This window comes from Heliangelus exortis, chromosome Z (assembly GCF_036169615.1).
Source record: "Heliangelus exortis chromosome Z, bHelExo1.hap1, whole genome shotgun sequence".
In the NCBI taxonomy this organism is placed as follows: Eukaryota; Metazoa; Chordata; class Aves; order Apodiformes; family Trochilidae; genus Heliangelus; species Heliangelus exortis.
Window position 1 is genome coordinate 8,452,195 of NC_092454.1, and position 18,558 is coordinate 8,470,752.

General features: G+C 43.1%; 1 protein-coding gene across 11 annotated transcripts in view; it reads left to right on the forward strand.

Moving 5' to 3' along the window:
- Window positions 1–18,558, forward strand: part of CELF4 (CUGBP Elav-like family member 4) — a 706,664-nt gene that overhangs the window by 636,586 nt on the left and 51,520 nt on the right. For 7 of the 11 annotated variants that reach the window (XR_011723157.1, XM_071729998.1, XM_071729993.1 and 4 more), the window contains exons 8-10: window positions 3,118–3,267; window positions 14,981–15,046; window positions 16,709–16,789. Coding sequence is in view for 10 of the 11 variants with exons in the window: in XM_071729998.1 (XP_071586099.1) it covers window positions 3,118–3,267; window positions 14,981–15,046; window positions 16,709–16,789 (297 nt within the window). In the remaining variant the exon portion in view is untranslated. The remainder of the gene's footprint in view (window positions 1–3,117; window positions 3,268–14,980; window positions 15,047–16,708; window positions 16,790–18,558) is intronic. The other 4 variants (XM_071730001.1, XM_071730002.1, XM_071729996.1 and 1 more) reach the window with 1 other exon arrangement.

Sequence of the window (18,558 nt, forward strand, 5' to 3'; positions counted from 1 at the left end):
TTCATTGTGGCAGTGTTTTCACTCTCTTTATGACATATTTTCAATCATGGAGCCTATGCACTTGGGCATTACTGCAGATGTACCCTGAAGGGGTAGCTTCTTCCATGAAAACCTCTGTAACAGGTTGTGAAAATGTCCATTGATAATTATTCCTTGGGTGAAATGTTTAGACTTTGAAATGATTTCTTGTATTGCTACAGCACTCACAAAGCTTGTGAGAGGATGCAGAGAAAATGTTTCACACAAAGTCTGAGCAAGCAAGCCTACAACACTAGCAGTGATTTCTGAGTAGCCAGGAGATATCTGAAGCCTAATGTGAATCCTCCTGCTGGTTTTTGTTAGCACTGAGATAGCCAAATGGAAAACGATCATTCTGCTTCATAGCAGTATTTCCAGTCATTGAAGTATATCTTTGTTCTGACTTGGAATGAAAATGAAACATTTCAAAGTCCTCTGAAAAGCAGGCATTAGAAAAAGTGTTTGGAATTTTTTTTTTTTTTTTAGAAAAAGGGGAGGTGGGAAGGGGCTGATCTTTCTTAAGCAAAAGAAAAAACGTTTTAGAAAAAGGGCACTGGTAACCCAGAAGTCCTAGAGGTGCTGGGTGTATTGGTTAAGTGCAGAGCCTCATCTCTGATGGTATCTTCAGGCTGGTTTTCCTAGACTGCATCCTGCCTCTGGGAGAGTGGATTCCTTTGGGCATGGCCATGAGTTCATGCAGGTTCATGAGTTCCCATGGAACCTAGGAACTTAAAAAAGAGGTTTGTATTCAAGCAAATCTAATGGACTAAAGACAAGACTCATCCTGCTTGTCTTTAAACATGCAGAAGTTATACTTCCAATTTAAGCTAGTCACCTGGCTTGCCTGAAGTCAGTAGAGTGCAGTAGGCAGCCCCAGTGGCTAATTCAGACCATAAAAATTTTATGCTGTTTCCTGACATTTTGACATTACTCCATCAAGACTCACGTTTATCTCACACAAAGGTCCATAACTGCAACGCAATTATATTGACTTCTCTGCAAGCTTTGTTCAAGTTTTGCATTTCTTTGATTTCTTTGATTTCTCCAATCATTAATACAACCTGGGTAAAAAGTGGATCTGCAGAGGGTCTGCCACTTCATTAAATGCAAACAGGGGCTAGAAATGAAATTTCATTTAGAATTCCTTCCTTCTCTCATCCCTCCCTCCAAGTTGTAAATCTGCACCTGGTGTAGCTGCAGCAAGAGATCTCAAACCAGGGATGAAATCCACAACTGGCATGCACCACTGCCATTTGTTCTCTGTGGTGGCATTATGCCAGTTTTACTCCAGCTACAGATCTGACCTCTCCAGGGAGGTTTTTTTATAAGAAGAAAAATTAAAGAATTGCAATGAATATGCCTAAGCTTCCTCAGACATGCACAAAATAGCAAGCACAAATCCCTTGCTGCAGTTTTAGAAAAAATTGCTTACATTTTCTGTGCAAATACAGAAGAGAAGAGATCCAGAAAAGCAACTGAAATTTTAACTAGCCGTTGTGATTTGCAAGCTAATGGCATATGCTAAGAGCATTGCCTTTGGACTTCAGTTGCCACTGCTGGCTCCCTGTACCTCCACAGAGGACATCTTTAAAGGCCAACACCATTTAAATAAGCAATGGGAAAGGAGCAGCTTGTCTGCTCAGGATATAAGAAAAGAGCTGAAATATTGCATGCTTTTGGGGCTACTCCAGTAAGAATGTATTAAAACATCTTATGCATCCTCATTGGCTTTCTTAAAGCACCCACACAGATTTACAGAGCTGTTAAGTAGTTGTTTGGACTAATCCACCATGGAATGGTGTGATGCTGAAGAAAGTTTCTGTAATTGTTTAAAAAAAATGTTACTACAGAAGTAGTGTTTTTCAAGCAGTAGTCTACCCTGATACAGAAAGATGTTACCGTAGATAAGATAGTTTAACTTCCCACTCACAGCTAGCAAGAGAAAAATACAATTTCATACTTACTGAAAATTCATTTGTCGTTCCCAAAATCTCCTGCATATTTTGCAAGAAGCACAGACTGCCCAGTCATTTCAAACATACATAGGAACAGACAGTGAAGTAGGAGAGGGATTTAATTCTTCCCCCTAAAATTTAAGAATTCTCTACTAGTGGGTGACAGGATCCCACACTAGGCATAAAGACTGAGCTGTTCTTCTGAAATAGCACATTAGAGTGTGTCCCCCCCAGGGTACATCTGGGAAGAAGGGGAAGAGTACAATTACAAGAAGAAGAAGAAGAAACAGGTCTAGCCCAATTTTTTTCCCTGTTGAGTGGGAGATCTCTGCTAAAACTCCACAAAGTTTGGGCCAAACAATGATACTAAAAAAAAGTATCACTGACTGCCTTTAGGCTAAAAACCAACTTGGCAAACCTTTTCAGGATCCCTGGTGCTGAGAAAGTTCAGAATAATCTTGTACATGAAATGTATATTCATGAGAGAGCACAGACAGAGATGTCCTAGAAATCGGTATGCCCAGAAAGCTGACATCTCCAAAGAGAAACTGAGAGGAGCAGCTATAGAAAGGTCGGGCTGAGAATATGCTTCTGATGTTAAATGATATTTAGGAAAGAAACATCTGCTTATTTAGCAATTTAAGCAGATAGTGCTCAAATGGGAAAGTTGAGGAGGAAGGATGATATTACTATAGTTTTCTATTGCTTGATGATAGCTGTAGATCTAGTCTTGAGGCCATGACTATCAGGCAAAAAATTCATACTGTCAAAGGGAGTATTACAAGCCCTATTGCAGCCTTTGAAATACTTAAAGGAGGTCACTGAGGAAGTTGGGGACAAACTTTAGCAGAACAAACTGTTGTTGTTATTATTATTGTTACTATTAGTAGTAGTACTAGTATTAATAGTACTATTGTTGTTGTTGTTAGTAGTAGTAGTAGCAGTAGTAGTAGTAATATGTGCTTTCCAAACTGACAGAGGAGCAACAGCAATCAGCCACAGTGACTTCAGAGGTTTTTCATTTCTAGGAGTACCAGAAGAATTCTGTTCGGTGGTCTCAGCAGTTGCGTCAGCATCTTTCTCCATTTTCTTATGGCTTCCAGTACTGACCAGCTCTGATTTTGTTTCCTCCCCACACTTGCAGGTGGAAGCACGCCTCCTGGCATAACTGCACCAGCTGTGCCTAGCATCCCATCTCCCATCGGGGTGAATGGTTTCACTGGCCTCCCGCCGCAGGCTAATGGACAACCCGCCGCAGAAGCCGTGTTTGCTAATGGCATCCACCCTTACCCAGGTAAGCCAGATCGGTGCTGGGACCACAACACACCCCTATAGTCCCAGGGAGACTGCCACAACCTTTGCCTAGCACAAGTCACCCTGGGAGAATTATTCTGCACACCACAGGGTCCATGCTGGCATTGGGATTGCTAGGTGTTACCCAGCTGCAGTTTTATACACTTAAAGCTGGATGATAGGCATGAAGGAAATGTTGGAGGTGGGAAATCTTTATGATGAAGAATTGAGTGCTCATCTGCTGGATGATTTGTCTGATGACTACAATTAGGACATGTTTTTCTTCAGCTAAAGTCTAATCTGAGAGCAGACCAGTTCTTGCTGTCAGATCTCCTGGCAGTAATCTCAAGGATCTTGCTCCTGGCTAGCCTTGAGGGAGCATTTCCTAGCATCCACCATTGGTATCTCCTACTGGAATTCCATTGCATTTGGGTGGCTCTTGGAAGATGAATCCGGAGGGCCCACATTGGCTGACCCAAACTGCTGCATACCTCATAGTATGTGCACAGGTAATGGATATCAAAAATACCTACTGCATCCAGATCCTGAGGCCTTAGCAGGTCTAGAGACTGAAGCTCTTTTGATGTTGGCACAGAACAGGCCCAGCATCACCTTTTTGTGACACACCACCAAATTCTGTGATTCTGACTGGGACTAGCTCAAAAGATGCCAGCACTGAAGGAGTGATTTTGCAATCAGGAAGGCTAAAGGATAGGTAACCAGCTCTGCACCTGTACTTTCAAATATAAGAAAGTGAAAAGTTATTCTTCCTGAGGCTGTAATCACCAGGAACTCAGGAGTTTAAAAGTCCTTAAGTGTGCACCTAGATTTTTTAAGCATCCTCAAGATTCAAAATAGCCCTCTCCTCCAAGCTATGTTTTTTCTGGGAAGACAATATTTGCCACTGCTGTACACATGCTAATAATAACAATCATAACAATAAAAATTTAAGAAAATATTCTAATGGATTCTGGCCACCAGCTCACAAAGGTGCATTGTACCCTGAGGCATTCATAGATTTATCTAGTTTGTTAGGAAATCAAACACTGTCAGATGGTCCAGGCGAAAAGCTCACAAAACTCCTAATAAAAAATTCTTCCAATATCAGCCAATACTGAAAACTCAGAAGATTCAGTATCCCAGTGGACTTTATGATCTGCAAGGAAACATGTCTCGTAGTATAGAAAAAGAATAGTCTTATCTAGCACCAGTTGAGACAAGGTCACTGTCAAAAGCCACCCTGTGTATTCAGCACATGAAAGCCCAAAAATACCAAGAGTATTGAAAAATAAACATCATCCTCCCCACAGACACAGTTTGTAAACACTTAGCTGTGAGTTCAGCTTTAAGAAGAATTGAAATCAGGGGGCTTACTGTGCTAACATTTAGGTGTGTATATCCATGTCTGTAGCAGCTTAGTGGAATGGGAAGCTCTTGGATGTTTATGGAGGCATCAGAAGATTTCAGGAAGCCCTTAGTGTGTTCAGTGAACTTGATCAAAGCACCAGGAAAGCACCCTCTCTTTAAGGTTATATAAATAAATCCATCTGTTTAGCTATCCATCTAAGTATCTACCTGTTTCCTACTCTACCATCTCAGTATTTATTCATCAATTCTAACGTATAACTTTTTTCCTGGTTTATCTAGCTCCTTTTAGGTAATCTTCCATGATCCGTTACTGCAGATATCAGAGAAAACATGATCTTTTTAGGTGAAACTTTATTACTTGAGCTTTTGTTACTATCTCCAGCTACCCCTATGATTAAAGAAAGCTTTCAGTTATGTATTTCATCCATGATTATATAAAAAACCAATGGCCTTAATCTGATTCTCTCTGAGTTTTGGAGAGATTCACTCAGAGAAATTCACAGTAAATCCCAAGAGACTAACACACTGAAAGGTGGTAGTCATCCTTGCTTCACTTTGCTGCAGGCTGAGAGGGTCCTTTCTGGTGGTAAAACTGACAGCCAAATAGTCTGCTTTGTGTAAAGATTGGATTTATCTTGGTGTGTTTTCAGAAATATATTGGTCTTTCTCAGCACTCAGCTTCCCAATAACTTAGCCACAACTTAAGTTATAGCAGAAGTACAAAGGGATCAGTGGCAGGCCAAACCTTCCCCTCTTATGTTACTTCTGCCTGTCCCCATTCCCAATGAAACCCTGAAAGCTTGCCCCATTGTAACAATGTGAGTGTAGGATACATAAGGTGTTTGCTCTGTCTTTTTCTCATTTTTCTCATAAGCACTTATGCACTCTCCAAAACTTTGCTCCTGCCATGTGCTTTATTGAGGCCTGGGGCTTAGCAGCATTAAAAAAAAAAAAAAAAAAAAAAAAAATCAACCAAACCAAAATAAACCAACCAACCAAACAAACAAAACCACAGAAAAAACAAACCAGAATTGGACACTTAGCTGGGTAATGAGAACATCAACAGCCATATTAGACTGAGTAAAAACGTAGAAAGCACACAAACCTTCGTGCTTTATGATATAAGCGAGCCACTAATTGCTTGGGGTTAGAAAGAAATTTTCATCAGTGGGCAGCTTATGCCATCATTGTTTATTATGGGATTTTTCACACTTTCCTCTGTAGCATCTGTTACTGGCACTGCCCTGTGGTTCTGCATGTCTGTGTTTCCAAATGTGAGGGTAGCAACCAAATATTAAAGCTGAGTATGCAATTGTGCTAACATTACGGAGAAGAAAAGAACATGACGGTTCCCATCCAAAGTCAGCATCTTCCAAACAACTATTTTTTATGGTATACCTCTCATTTTGAAAGTGGCTAAGAGTGCTGCAGTATTATGTACATAACCATAGCCTTGCTATGATTATGACTTGTCATATATTGTTTAAAGCCTGAATTTTGCTTTCAGATACTCTTTCATACTCCAGAAAAAAATCAAATGTGGATTCACACCATTATATCCTGTAGCAGAATGTTCTTTGTTGACTGAAAATAGCAAAACAGGACAATCAAAATCTGTAAAGGCATGTCATCCACATCTTTCAGACCCAAATAAATCCCATTAATTGTGTACTTTGCCTACATGTCCATCTTTTATAATATTTTTGATGCTGTGTCTAAAGGATGCCAGAACTCCACAGTTTTTGCACTGTAAAATCAGGTCCATCTCATGTAATCATATTTAACCTGTAGTTTCACTATTTTTCTTCTTTTTTTAAGGTTCCCCATGTCTGGAGTAGGGACATATGTGGTGCAATTTCAGTCAGGCTACTGAACCATCCAAGGCTTTGGGGCAAAGGCAAGAGTAGGTCACACATCTCTACTCACCAGGTCTCTGATCATCAGTCCCTGCAGGAAATTTCATTTTCTCTGGCTCTGGCCAGGCTATGGATCCATGCAGTAGCACTAGAAAAGCATTTTGTGCAGGCATACTCCTTGCAAGACATACTCTCAATTTCTTCAAGCTCAGTCAGCACATAATGCCTCACAGTGCACTTTTTTTGCATGGACAGAATAACAAGGGAGTAAATATTTCCCCTTGCACTAGTCTGAGCCTCTTTGGAGATCTGACCTTTCTGTGCATTAATGCTTGCCCTTTAGTCTTTCAGCTTGCAGAGCTATTGAACTTGGCAATGTGTCACAACACATAGTGGGGACAAAGAGCATAATCTGTTGTGCCATGATCTTGTGAGTCACTTTGCAGCAGCACAAGAGCATTTGCCATTTCCAGATTAGCCATGGTAACAGAGATTGTGCTCTTCTGCCAAAGCTTCTTAGCCACCTAGAGCCCAGTGCCTCTCTTGTAATAGTGTGTGATGTGCAATAACAGTGGAGACCATCTGCACTGGTTTCTGCTTTGTCTCACACTACCAGGACTCTGCTGTCTGGTAGCAGTCATCCCCCACTAGATTGTATGGTGAAGGACTGGACAAAATGCTCACTCCAAAAAATAATTCCTCCTTGGAAAGAGAAAGTGAGGGAGGGATGTGAAAAAGACGAGAGCAAAGGACAGTAAATAAGAGAGGGAAGGGATTAGCTGCCAAAGGATCAGCGAAATGAAGCAATTGGAAAGAGGCACAGAGAAGAGTTTCCAGAAAAGAGCAAGAACTGCTCTGTGGTCTTATTCCCAGTGATACACCCAGGAAGAAGCAGAATTACACTCCATAGCACTCAACATCTCACAAACAAACTTATTCCTCCTGGGCCAAGTGATGTCCATCTTGACCAGAGTCAGGGATGGATCTAGTGGTATGACAGCTTTGTGGAGCCTCAGGTGAGGAATGGTTTCCAAGATGCAGAGTTTCGCAGTGCATTTGGTCTGGGCTTAGGCTACTGGGGAAAAGCAAAATTCCCTCAGCTGTTCAGAATAATTTAAAAATATGTCAGCTCAATTACTATTCTTGGGCACACAATGGTTCTGTTTCTGACTGCCCACCACTGCCACAACTAGATGTATCTCTCCTCCCTGCAGATGCAGCAGAAGTCTCTCCATTCCCCTTGGAGGGGACTGTGAGTGTGTCTGGGTGAGCAGAACAGCAAGCTTCACTTCATATCCTACCTGGAGTCCAGATTTCTCCAGTTAGGACTAGCTGTCAGTATGAATGGGCAGCCAAGCTTTTATGCCCACATGTTTCCAAGCCACCAATTGGCAGCAGAGCTGTCCCCCATGGGTGAATTCCTGTGCTCTAGAAACTCATGTCTTACGAACTGAACCGAGACCATCAATTCATTTTCCTTGGCTCAACAAAGAGCTATCAGGCAGCAACCAATTTCACCCATTGCCAGCAGAGACAGCATTTGAGCTCCATCTGTAATTATTATCATTACCCAAGCTAATTTTGTAGGGAAGGAGTTGCCAGCATGCTAATATGACAGCCTTATCTATTAGCTTGTCAATTAGTGAGCAGTACTGCTGATGGGCAGGCTGCTGTTCTGGACTGGTCAGTCCAGGATCAGACTCCATCCAGGGGCATTGAGTGAGAGCAGAGCTTCACTTGAGCAGGAAGAGAAAGGGACTGACTTCCCCCATCCCAGTGCCTACTCTGACATGTCAGTCCTGCAAGATGTCAGACAAGGAGAGTTTAGAGAGGAGATGAAACAGGAAAACAGGAAAAAAGTGACCTGCTTGATCCTGTAGAAGGTCCAGGATGAAAACCAAGCCCCTCAGCATTGGGACCAGGCAGGCATCATGCCCTAGAAATGTACCTGGCTCAGCAGCCCCGAGGCTGACTTACTTAGTACTGCAAATCTTTGGCTGTGTTGTGTTCGACGACACTAAATCTCCAGGTGAGAGCTTTCTAGTTCATATTTTGTATCAGCAGTTCAAAAACTGCAACAGTGAGCACCTGAAACATCATTACAACTAGGAAGCATTTATTTGACCCATTTGTAACAATCTGCCATGTGCCATAAACCACGCTTTACTGGTAAAATAAATATGTGAAGGAATGCACTCATTAAAAATATAATAACAAGTTGCCATCTTCAATTGTAGTCTAAGCTACTTTAATGATGCCATGCACTTCCAGCGACCATGCTGCAGCCATAATGAATGAGGTTGTTTAAGGCAGTTATGGGAGCCTTTCCAGAGCCAAAGTATTTTCTCCTATGATCTGGATGAAGTTGTAAATACAAATCAGGCTCTGTGCTGATGTCTTCAGAGGAACCTAAGTGAGTTAAGGGTTTGAGCTTTATTTTTAAAGGTGACTTAAACTAAGCTCCCCAAAAAATACAGAGTTAAGTGCCTTAATAATTTTTTAAACCTCACCCTGACTTGTGTGTTTATGGCCTTAGGCAAAGGGAGGAAAGCTTTGTTCTGACTCCGCTCTTGAAGCAGATTGTCAGCTCTGACAGCCTCCTCCAACTCTGCATTTCTCAGGCTTCTGTGTCTTTCTGTGTCTTTTGTCCATTGGAAGCTCTTCATTGCCAGACTTTGCACAGAATCTACCTCAGTAGTGGTCTCATTAGGGATGGTGTTTGGAGGTGAGACTACTAAGAAAACAATGAAGATAATCCTGATTTCCAGAGATAAACTACATGAGGTTTATAGTATGCCCATATGTTGTTCCAAACAAGCACCTACAACACCCAGGGATGGTACCAAAAGGGCTTTTCCAGCTAAAAGGGTGGAGCAGAGGCACAGCTGCCCTGGATTCCCTGGTTCCTTCAACCTTTAAGGCAGGAGACAGTGGGACAACATGTCTTTGACTGAGTAGTGTCTGGCCCCTAAATGGTAAAATGGGACTATAAAACACAGGATCAGTCTCCGTTTTCTGCTGGATCAGCACATTCTTTCTGTTATTGCAGTTATTGTTGTGTCTGAATACCTAATTAATTACAACAGTAAACGCTGCCTTCTTTAATCACAGCATCAGCTGTCCTAATCAATCTTAATAATATGGAATCTGTACTATGGCACCCATGAATTTTAATCTACATAAATTTCTTAAGACCTCTCGCAAGCTTGTTGTACGAAATGATATAATTATAGATATAGATTAGGGCTGTAGAGAGTGATTTAAATTGGATTTAAGGAGAAGGTGAATAGAGCCCTCCCACCCTTTTATTTATTTATTTATTTAAATCCAGGCCTTCACATAGATTAATTTTTTTTTCCTCTCATTATTTTATTCTCCCCCCCCCCCGCTAAAAAGTGCTGCCTCTCTTTCATTGTCCTCCTCCCCCATCCAACCTCCCAGAGGTGATAATGGCCAAGCTGCAGCTCCTGGGAGAGGTATAAAATGCCTCTGTAATGGTGAGAGGAAAGAGTAGATGGGCTGGAGCACTGTGGATCCAGCTGATAATACACTTTTGTAGATCTATGTGGGCAGGAGCACTGAGAAATAGAGTGAAATAGATAGAATGAAGAACATCTGTCAGGAAATGCATAGGTAATCAGAAGCAGGGTGTGAAGAGGATAACATAGAGGTGTAAGGTTTGTTGACTTCTTCCACCAAAGAAAAATGCCAGGATGCCTTAGGGCAGGCAAAATTTGCCAGGCCCTGCTTTTGTCTCTCAGAAGCACTGTGCCCCTCAGATTTCAAAGAGCAGATTTCCTTGTCTTTCTCTTACTCTGAGCTGGGACAATGATGCTCTCCCATACCCTACTCAGGGGATGGCCCCTTTTGATGGCTCAGGCAGTAACCATCATCCTTTTTCTTCACCACCTCCACTGGCTTCAGTGCAACTCCTTCCTGATTTAGACTTTAGCCCATCACAGCAGGCTCCGTCCCTCTGTCCACTACAACCATTTTCACCTGGGGCATCCACGTAACAGCTCATCCTGGCCAGACACTGTAGCTGGGTTAGTGATATCACAGGAGGGATTCTTTATAGATCACTACTTAAATTAATTTTATTTACTTTTAACAATGTGCTTCATCCTGCCACCTCCATCCTTTCATTCTCTGACAAAAGTTATGTTGGGCCTCACACCAGCTGAATGCCCCTTTAGGAAGATGGATTTCAATCTAGATGTATTGTAGTAAGAAAGCTCTCCTAGTGTTAATTTTAAAGCACTAGTATTTCATGCTGACTTGGGAAATCATCATTGGGTTTTGGCATCAGAAAGAGGATTTGGAAAGTGACATTAACAGATCTACTTTCTTTGAAGGTCTTGGGAGTCATTTCTTGACTTCTGCCTAATGAATAAGTGCTGCCTTCATTAAATTTATATTTATGGCCATATTGTAGGTCATTGGCTTGTTTTATGTCTCCAGGTTTATAGAAGGTTATCAGCCATGGTCACCTTGTGGCATCTTGGCCAGGATTGTCTTACAAAGAAACAATTGTATCTGAGTAGGATTTTTCCCCTGGAGATATGGAAATGATCAAATTAATATAGAAGTGGTGTCCAGGGATAAGGCTCTTGCCCTGAGCTGCCAAATGAAGTTACTACTAGCATCTGTTTTCACAGTACCACTTTAGCTTGCCCTGTCAAGGCCAGATCCTCAGTTTCTCTAAAGCAGCGAGGCTGCACGGAATTCAACAGGGCTGAAGTGATTGATCCTTCGAGATCCAATGGCACCTCAGGAGCCTCTCTGCTTCTTTCATTTCACCAGCTGATCCTCAATGTGGACATTACATCACAATTAATTTCTTAAATGTCTCTGTGTTAGACACAGTCCTCCATGAGTCTGACCACAAGGAAAGTTATTTCAAATGGGCACATTTGCACAGATAGTCGCCAGAACATCCATGATCTTTCAATGATGTAACAAGTTGGAGGAATGATATTCTGGTCCAAAAGGACCTTTAAGGTGATTTATGATATCCATGGCCCTCATCTAGTTTCTTCTATATCCCTATAGCTCTTAGCAGCCCTTACTCAGCTATTTAGCATCTGGGCCACAGGGGTCTTACACCCTGGCACAGACAGCATGCACAGAAGCTAATATTTTTTCCCAGTCCTATATACCTGTGTTCAACTAATATTTATGGTAACAGAGAAGACTGACCAGCTGGGTGAGGAGAAGGGATGGCTGAAGTCTGGATAACTCTCCTGCCTCAGCACAGTATGACCTGTGTGAAGATCATGGGGGTGCACGTCCTATTAAGTCATGTGTATCTTATGGAAACATGAAGCAGCCTTTCCTCATGGTCTCCTTATGCTGACACACAAAAATTACCTATGTCTCCCCATCACTTTGAATTTTAGCACATGGTGTGCTCCAGCCTATGGTCACATATAACACCTAGGGCTGATTAGCTCTGAATCATGAGCCCCTTCCTTGCTGAAATTCTCACTGACACTTCACTGAACACAGAATGACCACAACTTCCTCAAATGTCTACTCTGTGTCTTGAGGTAACTGGACCAATTCCAGCCATTGGCTTCATCCACACCGCAGCTGGAAGCACAGTTACACCCATCACTAGGTTTGATTCACCTGACAGAGTGAGCAGCAGCCTGAAGATATCCTCATAGCTGCCCAAGATACCCTTGCATCATGCTGGGGTACCCCACCACCCCTGGAGTCTGTGTCCTTACACCTTTGTAGGCTGTGTTGGCCAGCATGGACACATCCACTGTACTGAATTCACATCTTCACTTGCTGAGTAAACACAATTTTCAAGCTTAGGGAGATAAATTTTACAGTGAACAAAATTCATCACTTTTGTTTTTTAATAACTGCCAAGTTAAATTCCTGCAGGTGGTGACTCACCAGCACTGCTTTTCCCAAACTGTTGGGTAAGGCAATGAAATAATGCAGCCAGGGGTTGCTGCCTCCCCGTGCTGTTTAATCCTACAGCCCAGGAGTGTTCTCAGCTCCTCCCTTTTCCAGAGCATCCAGGGATGGTTAGGCCAGTGTTGTGGTCCTCTGTGTTAGACTTGTCACTTTCCTTCCTTTTTACCCATGAGTAGGTGGTTCCCAGCTTGGAGAAAAGCTGACTGGAATCAGGGAAGAGTCTTCCCAGTGGCTTGCATGTGTTGTGAGCAGCAAGGCAATTGCATGATCTCAGACACAAGGCATCCCCCCTGAGAAAGGAACACCTGGTTTGATACTACCCTTGATGACAAGTCAAAAAGACTCAGGAAAATAATGAACTTGAAGAGCCCTGAGTAGGAAGGAAAAAAAGAATGAGAATGCCCAAGTCCAGCCTCTGCTTGAGAAGAGGGAAATGTTGTGAATCTGTCTCCTGAGCAGCAGAGACAATTTCTTCTAGCTCCATAGGAAGGTGAGCACAATCAAAGAAGGGCAGTGCCTCTTGCAGCAGAAATAGTAGATCATCTCCTTTACTGGAGATTGCAAAACCATAGTTATCTTATTACTCCCTTTACCACTTGTCACCTCACCTTTCTCAAGACACATCTTTTGCTTGACAGGACTTGTTCATTTTAGAGGGTCCAAATCATTATGATCCATCCTCCCAAAGACGTGCAGGAACTGGTGTATCACTCAACTTCTCACAGCTGTTCAGTTTTCTTCTGGAGCAATATGTTCAACGTTCTGGTTTTAGAGGAAAACAGTTTCAAGTAGAGAATAGACCTTAGTTGCTCCTTTCTTCAATAAGTCACGAATAAGTGGAAACATTTTTTTATATTTTCCAAGCATTTCCATCTACTCTTCAAAAATACAGATTTGCATCTCTATTATAGCTCTCACTGATCTTCCAGAAGTTTTTATATGTTCTCATTACCCTTTTCAAGGGGTGAGAATCCTTACAATAGACAGTGCTTTCCCATTTCACACACAAATATGCTGAAGGACCTGCCAAAGGCCAGATAGAAAATAAACCATCCAACTTCCAGCCTAAGACTGCAATACCAATTATTCCTTCTTGTGACCATCCCACCCTCAAAGCCCTTGTGACCCAGGGATGCTCATAGTGAACAGGAGCCTCCATACCTTAGCCAGCTATTTGGGTTTGTCCCACCAAAATTTGGTCTTCTCACCATTTCTCCTTGTAATTTGGTAGATAAGTGCAAGACCTTGCAAGCTTCCATCATGATCAACAGTGATCTTTGAAGTTAAGGTTCAAGATGGTATTTACTTCTGTAAGAAAACACTTTAGCCATGTTTCTGAGGTCCATAACACTCATGTTTGCCTACCTCCCCCACGATTTGGCAGAGAGTCAGTGTATCTCCTTGGGAAGGTCACTAGAACTAAACTTAGAATCATAGAATCATAGAATCAGACGGGTGGAAAGGACCTCTGAGATCATCAGGTCAACTTCTTTCTGAGAGGCCCACATCTTTGCAGCCTCCAAGCTTCCAGCCCTACCTCTATGTGTGTAAAAAAGAAGCTGGGATGGAAGGGAAAAAGTGGCAGCTCCCTAGGGAATCATCCTTAGGTATAAAGCCAGAGGGACAGTGTAAACGTAGAAATGTGCACCACCAATAAATACAAATTAAATTCAAAACAAGAAGTGAAATATTAGGGCCAAGGTGACATTTGGACTGGAGGTTCAGCCAAGCTTTGCTTTAAATATTTTATTGCTGCAGATAAAGAAAGAGCTTATGCAACACGTATCTCTCTCTTTTTCCCTCCCTATCATCCAAAGGGGAAAAGAAAAAAAAAATTAACTAGCTTTGGTTGTATTTGAGCTAGACTTCAAAGTTTCACAAAAATAAACATATTTAAGTGGGAGGAATGCACACTTGTAAAGAGAGAAAATGTACTTTGAAGCCAGCAAGGGACTGCATGCCTTACACAGAGATTCACAGCATCCTCCCTGGAGCAGACAAGTGGTGTCCCCATCCCCTCCAAGCAGCATCTCTTGCACAGGAGGCTGCCTGGCAGCAATGTGATACTTCCAAGGGGGGTCAGGATGGCAGGAGCCACTGCTTTGTTCTCTTCTCCTTCCTCCTGCTATGCCCCTGTTGTTTTCTGCTCTGATTAAAAGTTTCATGCAACTGTAGCTGTCACTGACATCTGAGTTTGCACAGCACCCAGCACAGAGTCAGTCTTGGATGAAGATGAGGGCTCTTTGGGTTTGATTACTGCAGTGCAAAAAAATCCCACATGATCAGAGGTGGGATTCATAATTTAAGACTGAGAAAGGAAGGGACAGGTTTATTTGCCCTCTGCTGCAAAGTCTCACAGGGACATGGCTGGACAGAGTCCTCTTAGCCATTGTGGTGGGCTTTGGGAAATTCTCTCTGTATGGTGAGCAAGCTGCTATTCTGTGAATTTCATCCCCTGGGTTTGTCTGTCTCACAACATGTATTGATGAGGGAAGATAAAGGGACACTGACTGTCATGCTTTAACCCCTTAATTCCTTCTCTTTCTTGTGTCTCTACAGCACAGAGCCCCACTGCAGCAGACCCCTTGCAGCAAGCCTACGCTGGAGTGCAGCAATACGCAGGTCGTTAGTATTAACACTTTCTCCCAATAAACCTTTCTCTGCTCTGAAGCCTTTATGAACACATCTGAGGGGGCTGGGGGGAAGGGTTTTTCTCATACAGGAAAGGTTTTCTCGTACAGGAGTGAGCTGGGCGCCACAGATTCCCAGATAAATTTTCACTCCTTGTGAAAAAAAAAATGAAGCCCCAGGTCTTCTCTCCCTAAGGATCCAGCCTCCTCCATTTCCACAGGTAAAGGCCCCCACTGACTGCACCTCAGTGCAGCTTCACTGGCAAGAAGGGGTCCAGTCTGCTTAGCACAGTGCACAAGTGCAAAATCAGGCCACGGATTTGGAGGACCCTTTCCATAACAGGTCTCCTGAGTGCTGCAGTGAGGAGGGGAGATGGGCAACCAGACCCTGCTGAGCCACTGCTGCTGTGTCTGGCAGTGTCCACTCATACCTATATTTTGGGGTACCTCCACACTGGCCTATGCCCCACCGAGGTACCTGGAGGCTGGATGAGGAGCTATGCAGAAATGCTCCTGGCTTGCCAGCAACTTTCTCCACTGTTCCCAGAGGGTCAGCCTCCACTCACATCACCCTGTATGCTGAGCAGCTCCTTTGTGGTTGATGGAGTGACAGCAGCCAAAGTGACCTGGTGCAGACCATGACCCCGCTGTGTTCAGCCTCCCCTCACGAGGTGTCCATGGCCAACCTTGCAAGGAAGCTGCCACCCCAAAGTCATTATTTCCTGTGGTAACTGGAGCAATCATGGACTCCCGCTGAGAAACGGCTATTATCTCATGTCAGCACTGTATCTGGAAACTTAATTTAATTCTCCATGTAGGGCTTCTTTTACTGGTGTTTTAGTTATTGTCATTTATTGCTTGTGAGGTTTGATAGATGGGAAGCAGCTCAACCCTTTGAGCTGTTAATTAACCCCTCTGCACACACATGGCCCCTATCCCCCTCTCCCTGGGCTCACAGGCAACCCATACTCTGTATTTTTAGCAGCAAGGCACATCATCTACCATCTGTGGTACTGAATGGCTCCCCTTGACTGCTTGGTGGGGGAGGTGAGGAGGGGGAAAATTGTTTAATTGCTGCATACTGTTTCCACTGTGTTTGTGTGTGAGAGAAGAACTCTCTGTGGACATGAAAGAAAACGTACACCTGACAGTGTTTGTGCAGCTGTGTCTATACAGTGTATGGACATGAGAAGGTTGGAGTAAGGGAGAAAACATGTATGAACTGCTGTTATGAGCATGTGACTTCATCAGAGTGAGAGACAGATTACACAGGGAAATGTGTGTGTGCATTCTATGTGTGGCTGCCAGCATGGGCATCAATGTGCTGAGGTCATGAATAAATGTGTTTGTGGCACCATCTGGGAGGCTTACACATCTCTGCTGGGAAACATCTTGGAGGAGACCCCCTCTTACACAGCATGGCTCTCCCTGGTGTTCCCCTGACAAAGCTGGAGGGAGGGCAGGTGCTCAGGACCAGGTTCCTGGAGCATCACTCTGGTTCTTCTGCCACATCTCAGGCTGCATGAGATGGCTCTTCACAATGCCACAATGCATGCAGAAAGTCTACCTCTAGCTTAGTATGACAGCTTAGAGTGAAAACTTCTTATATCCCAGCACTGAAATCTGTCCCTTTTTCTTCTCTCTCTCTCCGCTGTAGCTGCTTATCCTGCTGCTTATGGTCAGATTAGCCAAGCGTTCCCACAGCCACCTCCTATGATCCCACAGCAACAGAGAGAAGGTGAGTAAAAAGGCTGTCCTCCCTTCTGGCCTCAGCAAGCCATCCCCACCACACTGGTTCTCCTCCTCATACACCTAGAGAGCACACTGAACACCAAATTGCTTTGAATCCCTGGTCCTCTGAGTCTTTTCTCCATTTCCATGTGTGTCACAGCATCATGGGCACTAATGTTCAGGAACATCCTCAGGGGGAATCGCTTCTGAGAGCCAGTCTCTCAGAAGTCTCCCCCAGTCTCCAGGGAGGGAGCATGATGATGTGCATGGGCCATGGAAAGACCTGCTAGCAACACAGGCAATCATGTCCAGTGGTGATCTGTGTTAGAGCAGGCAACAAGAATATGGGTAGAAAAATGCAATTTCACTGGAATCAAGAACTGAATATGGAAAAAAGCACTGGGATGCCCTCATTAGAAGCCAGTAACCTGATTTCAGACACCTTCTAACCCAAATTATTCTATGATTCGATATTTAGACAGTGAAGACCTGCTATTTAGTGGAGCTGACCTAGTCCTTTCATCCTCCTTTGATGATCTAGAAACAGAAATCAGACCTTTTAGAGCACAATTTCTATATCAGGACATGGTGAATCATGTCATAAAAGTAAGAAGAGGTGAATCTTCCATTATGCAAATGTTTTGAGAGGCAACCATGCCACGTACATGTCCCTTTACAGACAGTAGGGTCCTCAGAGGCAACCCACTCAGGTAATCTAAACTGTTCTCCAAGGAGCCTGCTGGTCCCTTTTGACAAGTAAAGGATATTGCTTGCCAAAGTGGGGCATTTAAGTCAAGTGCTTCAGCTTAGTGTAGAAACCCTCATTTTAAATAATTACATTTTCATTTCAATCCTCTATTAGATGGCTGATCTAGATATATCCTATGTTATATGTGCTATTATCTGTATATATATAATGACATCTAATATTTTAATATAGTGTAACAGTCACAATGAAATGAATCGAGAGTACACTATCACACAAAAATATTCTGATGGCCTAGAACTACTTTGGAGGAGAAATCTCATTTTGTAAGAAAATTAGAAATGTCGGCATTTCGATCTAATTTGGAATTAATTTTTTTCTGATGTCAGAATTTCCTGGGGAACACGACTTCCAACTCCTGATTAGCTCTAGTACATGTCCCTGCTGTGAGAACAGATGCACAGACCTAACGTATCATTACAGAGATGTTTCCCCCATGCTGAAGGACTTTGATTTTTATTACTTACTGGGGCTAGATTAAGCACAGGACAAAATGGCGAGCAGACCATTGCTCAGTGTAGCATCATGCCAAGAACCACCAGAAGCACAGTAGATGTGTTGTGTGCACTTTGAAGACCCACTGCTCAAAGAACTCTGTGTTGCCAAGTCACGCTGTGTCTCTGTGGGCTGAGGGTGAGTGTCACCCAGGGGACAAGTCATCTCATAACTCCTTGCTCCTTCATGTAAGCAGCTAGTGTTGAGGATGGTTGGGGGCCAGATATGTGAGACAAACCAACAGTCCAACACAGGCTGCCCTTCCCAGTGTCCTCTGTTGTCCTCCAGTGTATAGCTTCTGTGAATTTCTCTGCTGCTTCCTAGAGGAAGAATTTCTAAGGTGTGACAATTTTTTTTAGCCAGGAGTCAAGACCTTTCAGCATCTCTAAACTTTAAGAGAAAAAACCAGCAACAGGGAACTATGGTAATAATAATGCTCAGCACTGAATAGAGTACTTTATGTTTGCAAGGATGTGCACAGCCATTGATTTGCTAATGAACCAGTCTTTCCACTA